This window comes from Lithobates pipiens, unplaced genomic scaffold, assembly GCF_037356315.1.
Source record: "Lithobates pipiens isolate NorthernLeopardFrog02 unplaced genomic scaffold, aLitPip1_a1.2 Scaffold_23, whole genome shotgun sequence".
Taxonomy (NCBI): domain Eukaryota; kingdom Metazoa; phylum Chordata; class Amphibia; order Anura; family Ranidae; genus Lithobates; species Lithobates pipiens.
Window position 1 is genome coordinate 53,836,019 of NW_027507785.1, and position 20,578 is coordinate 53,856,596.

General features: G+C 42.7%; 1 protein-coding gene across 1 annotated transcript in view; it reads right to left on the reverse strand.

The window, feature by feature from the left end:
- Window positions 1-19,784, reverse strand: part of IHO1 (interactor of HORMAD1 1) — a 55,895-nt gene extending 36,111 nt beyond the window's left edge. The window contains exons 1-4 of the mRNA XM_077451631.1: window positions 19,578-19,784; window positions 16,518-16,645; window positions 11,204-11,268; window positions 6,858-7,026 (exon numbers count right to left, since the gene is read on the reverse strand). Of these exons, the coding sequence (XP_077307757.1) occupies window positions 6,858-7,026; window positions 11,204-11,259 (225 nt within the window). The 5' untranslated portion in view covers window positions 11,260-11,268; window positions 16,518-16,645; window positions 19,578-19,784. The remainder of the gene's footprint in view (window positions 1-6,857; window positions 7,027-11,203; window positions 11,269-16,517; window positions 16,646-19,577) is intronic.
- Window positions 19,785-20,578: the final 794 nt, after the last annotated feature.

Here is a 20,578-nt window from a genome sequence, read left to right on the forward strand (position 1 = left end):
GATTGGACCCGCGGAACCGGCCGTGCTGTCATTAGCTGGCGGTATTCTCGGAGGGGGCAATTGACCCGTTGCCCCCCCCCTGGATCCGCCCCTGCGCTCCGGTGCCCTCCGCCACTGCCGACGGCTCCTGTAAGTGGCGGAGGGCACAGGAGCATCGCAGAGTAATAGGATCTTCACCCTTGCTGGGCATGGAGAAGAGTGAGGGGAAAATGGCATCCGCACCCATCTCCATAACATTGCAAGGCGGAAGTGACGTCATAACATCACTTCTGCCCATAGCTCTTAAAGGGTCTTTTTTTTTAAAAACTATTTTTAAATGACAATTTTTTTTAAATTGCATTTTAGTATAAATATGAGATGTGAGATCTTTTTGACCCCCCAGATCTCATATTTAAGAGATCCTGTCATGTTTCTTTCTATTGCAAGGGATGTTTACATTCCTTGTAATAGGGATAAAAGTGAAAACAGTGTAAAAATAAAAAGTAAAATAAAGAATCCTAAGCGTGCCCCGTCCCGCCGTGCTCGCGTGCATACGTGGGGAGCGCCCGCATATGAAAACGGCGTTCAAACCACACACGTGAGGTATCGCTGCGATCGGTAGAGCGAGAGCAATAATTATAGCCCTAGAACTCCTCTGTAACGCAAAACGTACAACCTGTAGAATTTTTTAAAACATCGCCTATGGGGATTTTTAAGGCTAAAAGTTTGTCGCCATTCCACGAGCGGGCGCAATTTTGAAGCGTGACATGTTGGGTATCAATTTACTCTGTATAACATTATCTTTCACAACAGAAAAAAATTTGGGCTAACTTTACTGTTGTCTTATTTTTTAATTCAAAAATTTATTTTTCCCCCAAAAAAGTGCGCTTGTAAGACTACTGCGCAAATATGGTGTGACAGAAAGTATTGCAACAACCGCCTTTTTATTCTCTAGGGTGTTAGAAAAAAAAATTTATAATGTTTGGGGGTTCTAAGTAATTTTCTAGCCAACAAAAATCTTTTTAACTTCAAAAGAAGTTAAACCTCAAAAAGAGGCTTGGTTTTTAAAAGGGAGGGCCAGCAGGGAATTTTTTTTTTTAAAAGTCAGCAGCTACAAACACTATAGCTACTGACTTTTAATAACGACACTTACCTGTCCTGGGTGTCCGCGATGTCGGCTGCCCGGAGCCGACCATGCCTTGGCTCTCGGGTCACAGCGCTGCCATTCCAACTAAGGGAAACAGGCAGTGGAGCCTTGCGGCTTCATTGCCTATTTCCTACTGCGCATGCGCGAGTCGCGCAGCACTTTGTGAATGGGGCGCGCTGTGCTCTGGGACACACACAGTTCCCGGGACACACACCGCTCCCCATTCACTAGAAGACGACGTGAGGAGGAGAAGACTGAAGATCACCGCGGAATAGGAAGAGGCAGATTAGGACGATCTGCCTAGCAACAGGTATTTCTGGTAAGTTAAAAAAAAAATGTCCTCCAATTTTTTTAGGAACATTTTTATTTTATTTTTTGAGTGGCCCTCCACTTTAAGTAGTTCAACAAAATCTAAAAACATTCCTAGATCCATTTCCATGAGGAGGAGAAGACTGAAGATCACCGCGGAATAGGAAGAGGCAGATTAGGACGATCTGCCTAGCAACAGGTATTTCTGGTAAGTTAAAAAAAAAATGTCCTCCAATTTTTTTAGGAACATTTTTATTTTATTTTTTGAGTGGCCCTCCACTTTAAGTAGTTCAACAAAATCTAAAAACATTCCTAGATCCATTTCTTTCCATGAAGATATTCGATAAAATATTGGCATAGACAATCCCTCTCCTTACAGGGAGTCATCAGGTGGGTATTAACCCCTCTTACATAATACATCATGTATAATAATTAGTCCGGAGATCACATTCATTAATTCATCGCAGATATCTCCTTTCTCATTTGCATTTCACAAGTCCGGCTTCGTCAGGAGTACAAGGAGAGGAAAATCCTTTCATTAAGGCCCCTTTCACACTGGGGCGGTGTGGGCGTCGGCAGTAAAGCGCCGCTATTTTTAGCGGCGCTTTACCGTCGTTTTAGCAGCGGTCTGCGGGCGCTAGCGGGGTGGTTTTAACCCCCGCTAGCGGCCGAAAAAGGGCAAAAAAACGCTGCAGCGGCGCTTTGCCAGCGGTATTGCCGCGCTGCCCCATTGATTTCAATGGGTAGGAGCGGTTTAGGAGCGGTGAATACACCGCTCCTTCACCGCTCCAAAGATGCGGCTAGCAGGACTTTTTTCACTGTCCTGCCAGCGCACCGCTCCAGTGTAAAAGCCCTCTGGCTTTCACACTGGAGTGAAAGGGGCCGGTTTTTTTCAGGCGCTACTTTTAGCGCTGTAACGCCTGAATACCGCCCCAGTGTGAAAGCAGCCTAGAAGAAAATAGATGTATGACGGTTTTTAAATTTTTTTTAAATAAATATTCAAATATTTTTTTCTATATGTTTCTGCCCATTTTCTGTAGTAAGCATAAGCCCCTGAAAAACAATTTTTTTTTTGGCAAGTTTGTGGTATTTGTAGTTGATCATTGTACAGAGGGGGGTGGGGTGCTTTACAAAAGCCCTTTGATGATACATTCTCTATGTTTATATAACTCTTCCAAACCAAGGTACAGAAAGAGGATCAAACAAGCGCTTAAAAGGAAAGCAGGAGGTGTACTACACTGAGCTCTTGCTGCTTGAAAGTTACAAAATTAGTAATTATAAGGCCATGAGGCCGGCTCCTCCATATACACTCACCGGCCACTTTATTAGGTACACCTTGCTAGTACCGGGTTGGACCCCCCTTTTGCCTTCATTCTTGGTGGCACAGATACAACAAGGTGTTGGAAACGTTCCTCAGAGATTTTGCTCCATAGTGACATGATAACATCACGCAGTTGCTGCAGATTTGTCGGCTGCACATCCATGATGCCAATCTTCCTCCACATCCCAAAGGCTCTCTATTGGATGAGATGTGGTGAGTGTGGAGACCATTGGAGGACAGGGACCTCATTGTCCGGTGGTGAGATGATTGGAGCTTTGTGACATGGTGCATTATCCTGCTGGAAGGAGCCATCAGAAGATGGGGACACTGTAGGAATAAAGGGAAGGACATGGTCAGCAACAATACTCAGGTAGGCCGTGGGGTTGATGCTTAAAGTGTGCCAAGAAAGTCTCCCCCACACTATTACAGGCAGGATGCATCCATGCTTTCATGTTGTTTATGCCAAATTCTGACCCCCACCATCTGAATGTCGCGGCTGAAATCCACTCATCAGACCTCCTGCGTTTTTTCAATCTTCTATTGTCCAATTTTGGTGATCCTATGCCAATTGTAGCCTCAGTTTCCTGTTCTTAGGTGACAGGAGTGGCACCCGGTGTGGGGTTCTGCTGCTGTAGCCCATCTGCTTCAAGGTTGGATGTGTTGTGTGTTCAGAGATGGTATTCTGCATACCTTGGATGTAACGAGCGGTTATTTGAGTTACTGTTTCCTTTTTATCATCTGGAACCAGTCTGCCCATTCTCCTCTGACCTCTGACATCAACAAGGCGTTTTCCTCCACACAACTGCCGCTCACTGGATATTTTCTCTTTTTCGGACCATTGTCTGTAAACCCGAGAGATGGTTATGTGTGAAAATCCCAGGAGATTAGCAGTTTATGAAACACTCAGACCGGCCCGTCTGGCACCAACAACCATGCCACATTCAAAGTCACTTACATCCCCTTTTTTCCCCATTCCGATGCTCAGTTTGAACTTCAGCAAGTCGTCTTCACCACATCTGGATGACTAAATGCATTGAGCTGCTGCCACGTGATTGACCGAGCAATATGTGTAACCAAGCCATTGAACAGGTGTACCTAATAAAGTGGCCGGTAAATGTATCTAGGTCTCACAATTGTCTGCACAGATTTGTATCCATAAAATACAAACAGGATATACCAGCTGGGTTTTATCGAATATTCGTGGGGGGAAGAAGGGTATCATTTAAAAAAAAAAAGAGGATGGGCATCTGCAGTGGGGTCAAGTATTTTATACTTTCTCCATTGATTGTTCCCACCGAAGGCAGTGGGCCAGTGGCCATGCACAGGACTGTTAAGTCAGATGTCATATAACATCTGCAGTAGCTTCAATTGTCAGGATTTTTTTTTAGTAACAAATAAAAAACTCAGACCTGTCCTTTGGGCTGCTTTCATATGGGCGTTTAGCCACCGTGTGAATGCCAGCGGCAGGTATCTACTTATTCCTGCTACTGGGTTTGACAACTGTGAGAGGAGAGCTGCTGTGGGAACAGTCACGAATAGCTGCAGCTGCCGATAGCCTGTCATTACTGTGTACGGGCTCAGTGGCTGCAGCTATTCGAGGCTGTTCACACAGCCAGCAATTACCTGCGGTGATCGTAGCTGGACGCATTTTGGGTTTGATTTACTAAAAGCAAAAAAAGGCTCAGCACTCTGCAAGTTGCTCCAGAGCTTAGTAAATGAGATAAGGCTTCACTTTGCAAAGAATATTTAATCACGTGCTAGGAGAAAAAATAAATAAAAAATAACAGGATTTTTGCTTGCACATGATTGAATGATGGAAGTCAGCAGAACTTCTGCTCATTTACTAGACATGTACACTGCCGAAAAATTAGTTCATTTTCGTTTCATTCTTTTTTTTCTTTTTTTTCTGAAATTGAAAAAATTTGGAAATTCATAAATTCGTAAATTTGAAAATAAGAAAGAAAATCTGAAAATTCTAAATAATAACTAGCTAATAATAACTATTAAATTATAGGTATTGGAATCTCCTTTCAAATCTGGCTGTTAGTGAGCATAACGAATACTGAAGTTACTTATTATCTGAAATAACATATGCCGCATCTAAACAAATGGAACGGAACAAATTAATAATAATAAAACGTTTTTATTATGATTGTTATTTATTATTATTAATTCCTTACATTCCATTCACTTAGATGCAGCATTAGTTATTTCGGATAATTCGTAATGTTGGATAAATTCGTATTCGTTACGTTCACTAACAGTAAAATTTGAAAGGTAATTCCAATATCTATAATTTAAGGCTCCTTTCACACGGGTTGGATCAGTGATAATCTTCCCCGTGGATATCCGCTTGCACAGTGGGGATCGGCGGAGCGATCTCCGCTGAGAAGGCAGGGGACAGGTCCATCTATGCACACTGCGCAGGGACGGAACTGTCACAGCGCCACTCTCCCCTATGGGAGATCGGGTGACAACGGACCGCAGCGTCCGTCGTCACCCGATCTGATCTAATGATGGATGGAAAAATATCTTTTTCCTCCGTCACACTTTTTCGGATCGGAGCGGCTCGGATGTCAGCGGACATGTCACCGCTGACATCCGACGCTCCATAGAGCTCTATGGAGCATCCGTTCCGGTCCGCCTGAAAAACTGGCAGGCGGACCTGAACGGATCCTGAACGGATCGCGTGAACGGATCACGTGAAAGGACCCTAAATAGTTAGTGATAGTTAAGTTATCATCAGTTAGTTACTATTTCAGATTTTCTCATTTTCGGGTTTTCGAATTTTCCGATTTTTGATCTTTTGAATTTTCATTTTTATTTTCGGATTTCCAAATTTCCGAAATTTGAATTTCCGAATTTCCAAAATTCCAAATTTCTAAAATTTTGAATTTCCAAATCCAAAAAATTAGAAAAATTTGGAAATTCTGATATTTCCGAAATTAACTAATTTGTCGAAAATTCATAAAAAAAATTATTCGAAACTAAACTAATTGCACATGTCTATCATTTACTAAGCTTTGCAGCCTTTTTTGCCTTTAGTAAACCATCCCCTTTGTGTGCATCCAGTCACAATCACCCGCAGCCCCTGAGCGGTGACCTGCGGTGATTGTGACTGGATGCACACAACCTCTTGCAGCTGTCAAACTCAGCAGGGGCAATCATTAGATACCTGCTGCTGGGATTCACACGATATGCCTATGTAAATGTAGCCTAAATTTTTAAATAAGCCTGGGTTCACATTTTTAAATCGCACAGAAATGTGCACATCATTGCTGTGCAATTCACATGCGATTCAGTGCGGTGTGATTTGAGCCCATTCATTTTGATTGCACCACATCACACCAAAGTAGTGCATGCACTATTTTTGAAGCACTGCAACCAGATCCCATGGTAGTTTTTAAGGTTGCGCAGTTTTTTTTTTTTACCGACGAGTACGAGTCTTGATGCTTTTGGTTAAGTACTCGCCGATAACAAGTTTCCGATATTTTGTGGTACGATTTGAGCCCATACAAAATAAATGGGCTTAAATCGCACTGCAAAGAATCGCTTGCAATTTGAAAAGAAATGCGGTGCACACTGAAATCAGTATGACAAGCCTTGGCTCACACAGGCGTGGTGCAGGAAACCACATGCGTTTTGGATAGGATTCCACATTCCAGTACAAATCGCATGCGATTCTTTGCAGTGTGATTTGAGCCCATTCATTTTGTATAGGTTCAAATCGCGCCACAAATGGTATCGGTTTCGGGTATTGAAGCATTTTCACGAGTAAAAGTACTCCTGAAAATACTCGGTATCGGTACTGATACCACTATCGGTGCAACCCTAGTGTACATTTTATAATATGCGATCCGGTGCAGGCAAACACTGCGTTTGCGACCTGCGTTTAGGGTGTCGGTAACATTGCACTGACACCCACTGCAGATCGCAAAAGGCAGTGGGCAGATGCAGAAAACACGCACGGATCGCAGTGTATTCTAATGTGAGCTGGGGATTTAGTAGTTGTTATCAGCTGAAGCAGGCGGCTCCTTCCTCTCACAGATGAGGTTAGTGTTATCGCAGTACTATGCCCACCAACTTGTACGATTGACTTACCTCCTGCGAGTTTGGATTTGAGTTCTTCTGATAATTTGCCTGTGATTTATAATCCATGGATCCTGGCTGGGAGCTCTCAGGGCAGAACTGTGAACTGAACAGGAACTGTGAATCTGTCAGGCTGGAATGGTCACTGGAAGCGGCATTGCGATTTGAAGACTTATAAGCTCTGCAATGACATGCGTTATGTCTTACTATAAAGCATTAGCCAGGCATCATCAACAGACAAGAAAAAGATCTCAGACACATGATATAAGAGAAGAAATGATGCTTGGTTTAGGCCAGCTAAAAAAAAAAAAATCTTATTGGTTTCTATAAAATACTACAGGGCAAGAAATACAATTTAAAAAGCAATTCCAGAAATGAACATGATAGCAGCTGCTCTATGAAAATGATATGCGTTTAACCTACAGAAAACACCATGGCATCATCACAAATCATCCTTATTATTCAGTTTTAGACATGTGCGGTTTGTTTTCGTTCCGAATTGAAATACAGATAAATTTTTGGTTACCATAGTAATAAATAGTAACAAATAAACAATTTCAGATGAAATTCAAATAGTTTTTCTAATTCGAATTTACAAAGAGAATAGAAAACAAAATAGAACATAAAGGAATGGAATAGAATAGAAAATAAAAGAATATAATATAATAGATTAAGGGCACATTTACACTTGCTTCAGCTTAAACACACATTAAAGCGCCTACCACTTCAACATGCTTTTATGATGTGTTTTTGATGCTTCGGTGGTGCTTTAATGAAGCTTTAGTGATGCTTCCGTGAGGCTTCAATGATTTTGGTGAAGCTTCAGTGATGTTCTTTTGAAGCTTTGCTGAAGCTTGATAGATACCCTGTGTGTGTGTGTGTGTGTGATGGAGCTGAACGATTAATCGTTAAGAATCGTTATCGCGATTTTTTTTTTCCCGTTGCATTCTTAACAAAAGTATTTCCCGGTGCTTTCTATGCAGAGAATTCTCTCTGCTCTGCTGAAGCCACAGCCATCAAAAGAAAGGAAGAAAAAAAAACGGGCAGTCTGCCAAGAATCAAAACATTCTTTAACAGTGGAACTAGTGCAGGCCATACATGGTCGAATTTCGAACGAATTTTCTTTTCAAAATCAGAAAATTTGTTTTTTTTGTCATCCGATGATGCCACCATTGATTTTCGAAATTCGGCCGACCAAGCCTTCAATTTCACCTCATGTTGCTACAGAAAAGAATTTTCTTGCCCGGGAATCTTCTTTTCTCTCAGTAAATTTTCTTTTATCTCCGTAAATTTTCTTTTCTTATTACATTTCTCGCACGATTCTCCCATCATTGATTAGAAAATCGTTCGTTTTTTCAAAAAAATTCCAACATGTCCGATTCCTCAAATTTTATTTCCGCACGAAAATCGGCTGTTGCTGCAGCCCACTAATGGTGCGAAATTCATACGAAAATTCTTAGATACGATTTTCAAAAGAAAATTCTTTCGAAATTCGAACCGTGTATGGCCGGCATAAGTCTAAACATTGTAACAATTTGTCAAAGGAATAGACTTCCATGTGTAAATGAGGCTGGAGCCACAGCCATCAAAAGAAAGGAAGAAAAAAAATGGGCAGTCTGCCAAGAATCACAACATTTTGTCAAAGGAATCCACTTTGGTGTGTAAATGAGGAAAGTTTAACCACTCAAAGCGGAGTTCCACTGTTTTTTTTTAAAGTCAGCAGCTACAAATACTGCAGTTGCTGACTTTTAAAATATGGACGCTTACCTGTCCAGTGCGCCTGCGATGTCAGCACCCAAAGCCGATCTGTCCCTCGGCTGTCGGGTGCTGCCACCGCCATCCTCGGTAAGGGAATCTTGAACTGAGGCCTTGCGGCTTCACTTCCTGGTTCCCTACTGCGCATGTGTGACTTGCACTGCGCTATCCCACTGGTCCCTGCTGTTTTCTGGGAATACAGCGGGGGAGGGGGAGTGGCATAGATACCCGCGGGTGGCTCGGGTATCTATGCCTGGAAGTGGGAGCAAAATACCTGTATTAGCCCTTGTACACACGGTCGGAGAATCCGTCGGAATGTGTCCTATCGGACCGTGTTGTCGGATAATCCGACTGTGTGTGGTATGCATCGGACTGATTCCGTCGGAATATCCGTCGGACCCAATTTTCCAACATGTTGGAAATATTTCCCGACCAACTGGGCCGGTCGGACCTAATCCGATCATGTGTAGAGAATTTTGATCGGACCAAGTGCCACGCATGCTCAGATCAAATTCCTACATCAAAGCTATTGGCTACTAGCCTGAACGTAGTCCCATCGTAACGAAATAACGTCATCACGTTCTGAAAGATCGGATTTTTCGACAACTTAGTCCGACCGTGTGTATGCAACAGTTTCGGACAAGATCCGACGGATAAAATCCGACGGACAAAATCCGACGGATTTGGTTGTCGAAATCTCCGACCGTGTGTACAGGGGCTTAGACAGGTATCTGCTCCCCCCTGAAAGGTGCCAAATGTGACACCGGGGGGGGGTGTAACCAGAAAAGCGGAAGTTCCATTTTTGGGTGGAACTCTGCTTTAAACACTAAACCTTTTATCTGGTGGCAATTGTGGATAAACAATTGCAGTCGAAAATTCCTCTTGACCAGGTTAAAAGTAAACTTAATTGGATTGTGATCAATGATAAGCTCACTCATATCTTTAATAACAAAACAAAGAAATTGAATAAGATATGGGACCCATGGATTGATTCCAGGATGACCCTCTCTCTCACTCTTCTTTTCCTTCTTTCCCTCTGTTTCTCCCTTTCTTCTCTCCTCTTTTCTTCTTTTTATTTTATTTAAATTTTTTTGGAATATTTATGCACAACACAAATGATACCGCAGGAGGCCTTACACGATTGTGAGTGCTGGGGTTATCCCGACGATTGCAGCCGGGATCTCCCGGGACTCTGGGTCTCTACTACTCCTTCATATTGAGATACTTTGGCTATAGTGGGGAAACTACTGGTATATCCTGCCAGTACTATGAACACATAATCCCGGCTGTTACGTTCTGTTATTTTAGCAGCTGATGGATGAGTATTATGGCTGTACTGTTTATTTCTCTAAAGTGTTGTATGATGTTCAGAAAACTTAACGCCAGTATATCTATATTGTCTGGCTATCTTGAACCTGGTTATTTGTTCTTTTTTCTTTAATAAACACATTGAAATATAAACACTAAACCTTTTTCTAAAAAAAAAAAAAAATTATAGAATATAAATAGAGTAAAACAGAACAGACTAGACCATAAAACAATAGAAAAAAGTAGTATAGAAAATAACGGGATATAATAAAAAGTTTAAGAGTAGAATAGAAAATAATACAGTATAACAGTACAAAATATAAACACTAAACCTTTTTCTAAAAAAAAAAAGAATTATAGAATATAAATAGAGTAAAACAGAACAGACTACACCATAAAACAATAGAAAAAAGTAGTATAGAAAATAAAGGGATATAATAAAAAGTTTAAGAATAGAATAGAAAATAATACAGTATAACAGTACAAAATAGAATAGAAAATAAAAGAACATAATAGAATGGAATAGAAAAGAATATAATAGCGTATAACAGAAGAGAATACCGTACAACAGAAAAGAATAGAAAAAAAATTGAATAGAAAATAAAGGGTTAGAATGGAAAATAAAAGAATAGAAAAAAGAATACAGTAAAACAGAACAAAATAGAATAGAAAATAAAAGAACAGAATAAAATAGAATAGAAAATAAAGGAATAGAATAGAATAGAATAAAAATAGAATATAACCATCTTCTGAAATTCAAATTTCATGAGTGATTCCATAATCACGGCAAAACGCATGAAACACATTTGCGAAGCCATTATTTTTTAATTGCACCCCAAATGCGGTGCAATTTTGCCGTGAATGTCAAGCGACAATACGCACTACCATCATGCTAAAAATTTATATAAAAAAAAAGAAATCGCAACCACAGATGTTCCTGGCTCTGTGCTAAGATTTGGTACATGAGATTCTTTGGACTGTTTTTGGAGCGGAGGGGGGCCCAAAAATGCTCCACTAAAAAAAAAAAAAAAACTAAGAAAAAAGCTAAAAAAAAATTTTTTTTTAAAAGTGCTGAATTTTCACGTCAACGTGAACGCTGCACACAACTTCTGGAGAAGTCCTTCTCTTGTCTAAATGCTGACTTACCCGCTAATCTTTGTTTATGTTCTTTTCGGCTTATGGTTAAAAACCGACAAGTTAAAATCCTTTATTGTAATATTTTTTTCCTGCAAATTAAACTTCATGCAGTAGCTGCTAGGAAATAAATTACATTCTAAATACAGAAAACCGCTCACCCTGCTCCTGGAGGAATGCTGAACATGTCTTTGATGTTCCAAACATTGAGATTCATTTTTAGACTCTGTAGTAAAAAAAAAAAAAAAGACACAAAGCAAAACTGTAAATATATACATTGTATCCGCTCATTAGTATTATGGTAATGAGAAGAGTAGGATATTCTATACTATCTGCAGGATGTATGAATAATTATATTTCCATGTGTGTAATGAAATAACATATTCTTGTATTCTGGTGTTTGGTAAAATTGGATGTAGATCGTCCTGCAATCAGATGATCTGTAAGGTGAACATTTACTTGGATTTGGACTTGGATTTGCTTCCAGTATGCTCAGTCTGGGGGTGGGGGGGTGGGGAGGATCGTAATTTTTGGCCCTTCAGAAAGTTCCCCAAAGAAAATGTAAGTCAGAATTATACATGTTTAAAAAATTGTTTTGGGCCTGAAGATTACAGTAACCCCTCAAAATAATTATATATATATATATATATATTTTTTTTTTCTGAAAGCATACATCCTAGAGAATAAAATAGCGGTAGTTCCAATTTTTTTGTCACACGATATTATTGCAAAGGTCTAGGAAAGCCAACATTTCAGAAAAAAATACACTAAAGTCAATTTTTGGGTAGAAAAAACGCAATGAATTACCCACTTTTTTTGTAAAATATTAAAGGTGAGGTTGCACCGAGGAAAGGGGAGGTCTGGTGCTGGAATTATTGCTCTCACTCCGGCCTCAGTGGCAATATGTAACATGTGTATCACAATCAACATTTTCTTGCAAAGGCAGCCCCGACATGTGCATTTATGTTACATAGATACATAGTTAGTAAGGTTGAATAAAGACACCAGTCCATCCAGTTCAACCAGAGTGAGTGTCTACAATTGTCCCTATCCCTGTACATTGCACACTCACATCAGTCCTCTAGGAGCCCACAATCCTAGGTCCCCATTCATATACTAGGGCCAATTTTGGACAGAGGCCAATTAACCTACCGGCATGTCTTTGGAGAGTGGGAGGAAACCGGAGTACCTGGAGGAAACCCACATAGGCACAGAGAGAACATGCAAACTCCAGGCAGGTAGTGTTGTGGTTGGGATTCGAACCAGGGACCCTTTTTACTGCTAGGCAAGAGTGCTAACCACTGTGCCACCCCATGTTCATACATGCATATTATGTAAGGGTGGGGGGAGAGGGAGAGAGGGATTTTATATTCTTGGGTGTAACTATTTTTTTTACAATTAAAAAAAAAAAATTCTTTCCTTTTTTTTAGTCCCCTATGTGATGATTTTTGTGGTGACAGATTCTCTTAATGAGACATGCTGGGTCTAAAAGACCCTGCATGTCCCCCCTGTGCTCCATTGGATCGCACTGCATTAGATTGTTTCCCTCCATCAGTGGCGTCACTAGGGGGTGGCTTTTGGGGCTATAACCCTGAGTCCCTGCAGGGGTCCCCAAGAGGAGGGGAGGCTCTCTGGGGACTCTGATATAAGTGGGGGGCTCTCTGGGGAACCTGATGCAAGGGGGGGGCTCTGGGGAGATTATAATATATATATATATATATATATATATATATATATATATATATATATATATACTCCACCTAATCCAATCATAGAACACTTTGCATCCATTCAGAAAGCGCAAACCATTCCCAAAATGGCACCTGTGCTGAGTAGCTGACCTCCTGTGTTCACAATGGGGGTTATTTACGAAAGGAAAATCCACTTTGCACTGCAAGTGCACCTGAAAGTGCAGTTGGAAGTGCAGTCACTCCAAATCTAAGGGGTAGATCTGAAATCAGTGGAAGCTCTTCTGATTTTATCATCAAAAATGCTGTTTTTTATTCTCCTTGCATGTCCCCCTCGGATCTACAGTGACTTTACTTTCAAGTGCACTTTCAGTGCAAAGTGGATTTTCCTTTAGTAAATAACACCCAATGCATCAGGCTGGCAGCTCAGCAAAGGACCCAGAAGCAAGCGGAGACCACTGAAGTAGATGTGTTTACTTGGCCAGCCTGGACCAATGTAACTATGGGGTTGATTTAGTAAAGGCAAATAGACGCTCTGCAAAGTGCAGGTGCCCCAGAGCTTAGTAAATGAGGTAAAACTTCAATTTGCAAAGAATGCCCACTCACATGCAAGGAAATTTAAAAAAAAAAAAAGTTTTTTTGCTTGCACACGATTGGATGATAGAAGTCAGCAGAACTTTTGCTAATTTACTAAGAGCAGAGTGCAACAACACTTTGCAAAGTGCACAGTCTCTTTGCCTTTAGTAAATCAAACCCTTAGTACAAAATGTCAAGTCCTGAGCTACTAGCCAAGCCTTAAGGGTTATGCGCCACCAGTTGTCCCACCCAACCCCTACCCTGCCCTGCCCCCAATTCCACCTCTAAACACGTCCTCATAAATTATCTCTTGAAATTACACTTAAATGTTTTATGCAGAATTACATTACAAAAATAAATATTGACAGCAATGCACCTGGCTGGCTGCTCGGATGAGGACCTGGAAGATCTACTTCAGTGATTTGTGGCTTCCAAAGGCATCGGCCAGGTAAGGTATACACATCAAGTTACATTAATCCAAGCTGGACCAATATAACTGTGTAAAAACATACCATACCTGGAATTCATCTTTAACCACTTCAATACTGGGCGCATTCACCCCCTTCCTGCCCAGTCCAATATTTTCAGCTTTCAGCGCTGTCACACTTTAAATGACAATTGCACGTTCAAAATTAGAAAAAAAATATTTTTAATTTGCAAATAAGTCATTTTTCTTCTTCGCTGATAGGTACTGATAAGCTGCACTGATAAGGCTGAATTGATGGGCACTGATAAGCTGCACTGATAACAATTGATGAGCCCTAATGAGGAGGCACTGAAGAGGCTGCACCGATGCACACTGATATGCTGCACTGATGGGCACTCATAAGCTGCATTGATGGTCATTGATGGGCACTGATGGGGATGCACTGATGGGCAATGATGAGGCTCCACTGATGGGCACAGATATGCTGCACTTATGGGCACTCATAAGCTGCATTGATAGTCATTGATGGGCACTGATTGGCACTGATGGGGATGCACTGATGGGCAATGATGAGGCTCCACTGATGGGCACTGATATGCTGCACTGATGGGCACTCATAAGCTGCATTGATGGTCATTGATGGGCACTGATGGGGCTGCACTGATGGTCATTGATGGGCACTGATATGCTGCACTGATTGGCACTGATGATCAGTGTAAATGTTCCCTGTCACAGGAAAGCCGGTTGTCAGCTTTCTTTTGCTCACACACTGACAGCGCTGAGGAAAGGAAATGCCAATAACCAGCATTTGTTTACATATGAATGTGAGTTAGGGACCTTAGATTGTAAGCTTTGAGGGCAGGAACTGATGGGAATGTACAATGTATATGTAAAGCTTTGCGTAAATTGACTGCGCTATATAAGTACCTGAAATAAATAAATAAATACAAATATGAGCTGTGATTTGACACAGCTGATCACATAGCAAAGAGTCGCTGTGATTGACCCTGTACCTCAATCTGTGATCAGCTGTTTCTGACGGATCACAGAGCGTGCCCGATGTGTGCCTCAAGGGCGCACAGGGGGGCAAGGTTCTGGGTTCTTCACATGACTGGCATGGATCCATCCCTGCCAGAACTGGATGGCTGTGCTGTAGCTGTAGCTGTCTTTTGCCTATAGCCCAGTCGGAAAGTGTTTTTTTTTTTAAAGCTGAATTCCAGGAATTCAGCTCCTTTGTAAAAAGAGAAGGCAAACTATGAGTTAAGTCCATGGAGGCGCATGACATCTCCTGAACTCATCTCTATTATTTACATCTGAGAGTTTTGTTGCATTACCGGAAGACAGTGCTGCATGTCCGGGAGCCCGATGCTTCAGGTCTAAGTAGCTTCAGTGTAGCTGCCAACGCCTGCCCTTCCCCTCCTCCTGACAATCACAGAAGCCTTTGTATTAAGTGAACTCATTCAAACAATACAAAGGCTTCTCTGAATGTGCAGCAGAGGGAAAGGGCGGGGATTAGCTGCTCTATGTGCCTCCCTATCCTCTCTTACAGCCCCGATTGTCCTCTATTATATATATCTGACAGGTTTATGGCTCTGCTGGAGCATACACTGAGACTGGGGGGGGGGCCTGGACAAAGGGGTGGAGGAATGTCAGATCCCCCATAGCTGCTGTCTGTTAGTCTCTGGGTGTGCAGCTTTTCTTTCTGTCTTTTTACATCCCCTAGATGTTTATAAGATCAGATTTTTGAAAAAAGGCTGCATGCATGGATTAAATATGTAATCATTTCTTAAACCGTGTACACAAGATCAGACTTTCCGACGGGAAATGTGTGATGACAGGCTGTTGGCAGAAAATCCAAGCGTTTGTACGCGCCATTGGACAATTGTTGTCGGATTTTCCACGGACAAATGTTGGATGGCAGGCTTTAAAATTTTCCGGACAAGTGTCTGTTGTCGGATTTTCCGAGCGTGTGTACACAAGTCCGTCGGACAAAAGTCCAAAGTACAACCACGCATGCTCGGAAGCAAGGATGAGCTGGAAGCGGTCTGTCTTGCAAACTAGCGTTCGTAATGGAGAATTAACATTCGTAACGTGGCGAATTACAAAATTTCGTAACGCAGCGCACAATTCTCTTCTTGTTTAATGGGATAATAATGAAGCTGCTTTGCTGGTGATACTGATGGAAATATTGCAAAAAATTTTATATATATATATATATATATATATATATATATATATATATATTACTCACACACACACAGCAAATATGTTTTTATTATGTTGTATGTCTGTAAGATTTTTAATAAACAAAAAAATTTACACTGACACTCAGGGCTGTAAGATAGGAGAGAGAGACACACAGAGCAGCTATGCACGCCCCTCCCCTTTTCTGCCCATTCAGAGAAGCCTTTGTATTCTGTGAATGAGTTCACAGAACACAAGGGCTTCTGTGAATGGGCAGGAGGAGGGGAGGGGCAGGCATTGCCGCTAGACCGCCTCTTGGGTTGAAGTGGCTTAGACCTGAAGCATCAGCGTCAGGCTCCCAAAAATACAGCCCTGTCATCCAGGAATGCAATCAACCTGTCAGATATAAATAAGAGATAAGTTCAGGAGATGTCATGCACATCCTTGGACTTAACTCACAGTTCTGGAATTCAGCTTTAATAAATTGATACGCAATAGAGATATGCACATTTTCTTCTGCCGCTATTTACTTGAAGTCATTTAGGAATAGTTTATAAGTCTAATAAAAGTTTCCTGCAAATGAAGATAAATAACACTTACCTCTTTGGAGGACAATGACTCCAATCTTTACTCTGTAGATCAGACTGGAATTTTAAGCCTCTGACACACTTCCAGGGGCGTCAAATACCTGGTCCCCTGCTGTAAACTGTGCTTCCACCTGCCAGCCCCTGTGTTGTTAAAGGATACAGTAAAGATGTTGAAAGATACAGATGTTGACAGGGTTTCTTTAAATAAGCCCATGTGTTTTTTCAGTGAGGTACAAAGCCACCCCCACCCTGTGAAGAATGATGCACACTTTGTACATCTTCACAATGCAGCATATTTTTTAGAATCAGGGAAATTTCATGTCATTACCTCCTTTTCATAACCATATGAATGCTTCAGGCCAACAAAAAAACCAAACATTAAATATACATTGGATACACTTCAAAGAAATGAAAAAGAAATATACTGAGTAATCCACTGAAGAAACAAACAAGATGCGAAAAATGATAAGGAGATTTTATATTTATAGACAGGAGGAGGAGGAGAAAAAAAGTATCTGAGTAAAATCTCTCCATCACTGTACCTCCATGTCTGTCACATATCTGATAAAACAAGGAAGACCACTGTGTGTGTACATGGGAGGGGGGGGGGGGGGGGTGTACATGGGGTTTGTATGTGTACATGGGGTGTATGTACATGGGGTTTGTATGTGTACATGGGGTGTGTCTACATGGGGTTTGTATGTGTACATGGGGTGTGTGTGTACATGGGGGTATATATGTGTACATGGGGGGTCCGTGTGTGTGTACATGGTGGTGTATATGTGTACATGGGGGGCCCATGTGTGTGTGTACATATGGGGTGTGTGTGTGTGTACATGGGGTGCGTGTACATGGGGGTATGTATGTGTACATGGGGATGTGTGTGTGTGTGTACATGGGGGGTGTGTATGTGTACATGGGGTGCATGTGTGTGTGCATGGGGGGTGCATGTGTGTGTATGGGGGGGGGGGGGGGTGTGCGTGTATGTGTATATGGGGTGTGTGTGTGTATGTGTACATGGTGTGTGTGTGTGTATGTGTACATGGGGGTGCGTGTGTGTACATGAGATAGAGACATGCCCACACCCCGTTGTGTGCTGAGGGATGCCTCTGCTTTGCATGAGCCCAGGGACATGCCCCTGCTTTGTGTGAGTCCGGGATAACAGAGACACGCCTCTGCTTTGTGTGAGTCCGGGATAACAGAGACACGCCCCTGCTTTGTGTGAGTCCGGGATAACAGAGACACGCCCCTGCTTTGTGTGAGTCCGGGATAATAGAGACACGCCCCTGCTTTGTGTGAGTCCGGGATAACAGAGACACGCCCCTGCTTTGTGTGAGTCCGGGATAACAGAGACACGCCTCTGCTTTGTGTGAGTCCGGGATAACAGAGACACGCCTCTGCTTTGTGTGAGTCCGGGATAACAGAGACACGCCTCTGCTTTGTGTGAGTCCGGGATAACAGAGACACGCCCCTGCTTTGTGTGAGTCCGGGATAACAGAGACACGCCCCTGCTTTGTGTGAGTCCGGGATAATAGAGACACGCCCCTGCTTTGTGTGAGTCCGGGATAACAGAGACACGCCCCTGCTTTGTGTGAGTCCTGGATAACAGAGACACGCCTCTGCTTTGTGTGAGTCCGGGATAACAGAGACACGCCTCTGCTTTGTGTGAGTCCGGGATAACAGAGACACGCCTCTGCTTTGTGTGAGTCCGGGATAACAGAGACACGCCTCTGCTTTGTGTGAGTCCGGGATAACAGAGACACGCCTCTGCTTTGTGTGAGTCCGGGATAACAGAGACACGCCCCTGCTTTGTGTGAGTCCGGGATAATAGAGACACACCCCTGCTTCAAGTGAATCAAAGGGAAAAGGGACTGGCCCCTGCTTTGCATGCAGCCCAGAGACACGCCCCTGTTTTGTGTGAGCCCAGTGGTCAGGGACACACCCCTCTGCTTTGTGTGAGCCCAGGGGTCAGGGACCACCCCGGTACCGGTTTTTATAGCGGACAGTCTGCTTTCTTGTAATAACAACTGATGCGGGTGTAAACAAACAGATCCCTGTTCTGACAGAGTGTGATCCTCTGTTCCTAGTGATCAGGAACAGCGATCTCTCTCCTCCTCCAGTCAGTCCCCTCCCCCTACCCCAAGGTTGGAAACACCTCCCCAGGACACATTTAACCCCTTGATCGCCCCCCCTAGTGTTAACCCCTTTCCTGCTAGTGACATTTACACAGTAATCAGTGCATTTTTATAGCATTGATCGCTGTATAAATGTCACTGGTCCCCGAAAAATTTTCAAAAGTGTCCGATCTCTCCGTAGCAATGTCGCAGTCCCGCTAAAAATCGCAGATCACCGCCATTACTAGTAAAAAAAACTATAATAAAAATGCCATAAATCTATCCCCTATTTTGTAGTCACGATAACTTTTGCGCAAACTAATCTGTGCATATTACACTATATTGCAAAAATATGTAGAAGAATACATATCGGCCTAAACTGATGTAGAAATTATTATTTTTTTACATTTTTTGGGGGGATATTTATTTTAGCAAAAAGTAAAAAAATATTGTTTTTGTTTTTCAAAATTGACGCTCTTTTTTTGCTTAGAGCGCAAAAAATAAAAACCGCAGAGGTGACCCAATACCACCAAAAGAAAGCTCTATTTGTGGGGAAAAAAAGGACGTCAATTTTGTTTGGGTACAGCGTCGCACGACCGCGCAATTGTCAGTTAAAGCGACACAGTGCCGTATTGTATAATAAGGGGGGGGTTAAATCTTCTGAGGCTTAAGTGGTTAAAGCGTGACATGTTCGGTATCTATTTACTCGGCGTAACCTTATTTTTCACATTATACAAAAAAAATTAGGCTTACTTTACTGTTTATTTTTTTTAAGTCATGAAAATGTATTTCTTCCAAAAAAATTGCGTTGGAGAGAGCGCTGCGCGAATGCAGCGTGACATAAAAGTATTGCAGCAACCGGAATTTTATTCTCCTGGGTCTCTGTTCAAAATACATATTTAAAAATTTTGGGGTTTTATGTAATTTTCTAGCAAAAAATAAATAAATGCAGATTTTACCTTGTAAGCAACAAGTGTCAGGAAAAGGCATGAAGGGGTTAAACCAAATGTTACTTATAACATTCCATAGACTGGAGTGTGAGGGGAAAATATTGGGCAGCCCCCTCCACACAGGAAACAAAGCATCCTACCACAGCTCTCCCCATCACACCCCTCTGTAGTGCCCATAGAGGAGACAAGATGGCGCAGCCCTTCCCTGGATTTTACCTCACGATTCATTCCCACGGAGAGAGGAGGGGCGTCCTCTTCCCGCCTATTTCCCCTCCTTACATGGGCATGGCGGGGGGGGGGGGGCGGAGCTTTGTGTGAGGGCCGCGTGGGTCACTTATTTCCTCTATAGAGGAGCATTGCAGGGGGCGGAGCCTGTGTGAGCTGTGAAACCTTACCCCCCTGTGTAGAGGAGCACGGCGGGAGGCGGAGCCTGTTTTAAATGGCGTCCGTCTATAGAGGAGCAGTGCGGTGGGGGGAGGGGCGGAGCCCGCTGTCAAAAGTCCTCGTGTTTCCTCCATAGAGAAGGACTGCGGCGGGGAGGGGCGGAGCCTTGATCAGCAGCTTGTATATTATAAGAAGCTCTGAGCGCCATTTTTGGTGTAAGGAATGGGGGGTGGGAATGCAAAGAGGATGGGGGAGATGGGTAAAGAGGTGTTTGCATGAACCCAGGGGGTCAGGGACACGCCCCTTCAATTTGAGTGAGCCCAGGGGGTCAGAAAAACACCCCCTTGATTTGTGGGAGCCCAGGGGGTACACGTCCCCTCGATTTGAGTGAGCCCAGGGGTTCAGGGACAAGCCCCTTTATTTGAGTGAGCCTAGGGGTCAGAGACACGCCCCCTCGATTTGTGTGAGACCAGGGGGTCAAGGACACGCCCCCTCAATTACTGTGAGCCTAGGGGGTCGGGACACGCCCCCTCCATTTGTGTGACGTCAGGGATACACCCCCTCGATTTGAGTGAGCCCAGGGGGTCAGAGACACACCCCCTCAATTTGCATGAGGTCAGAGATAT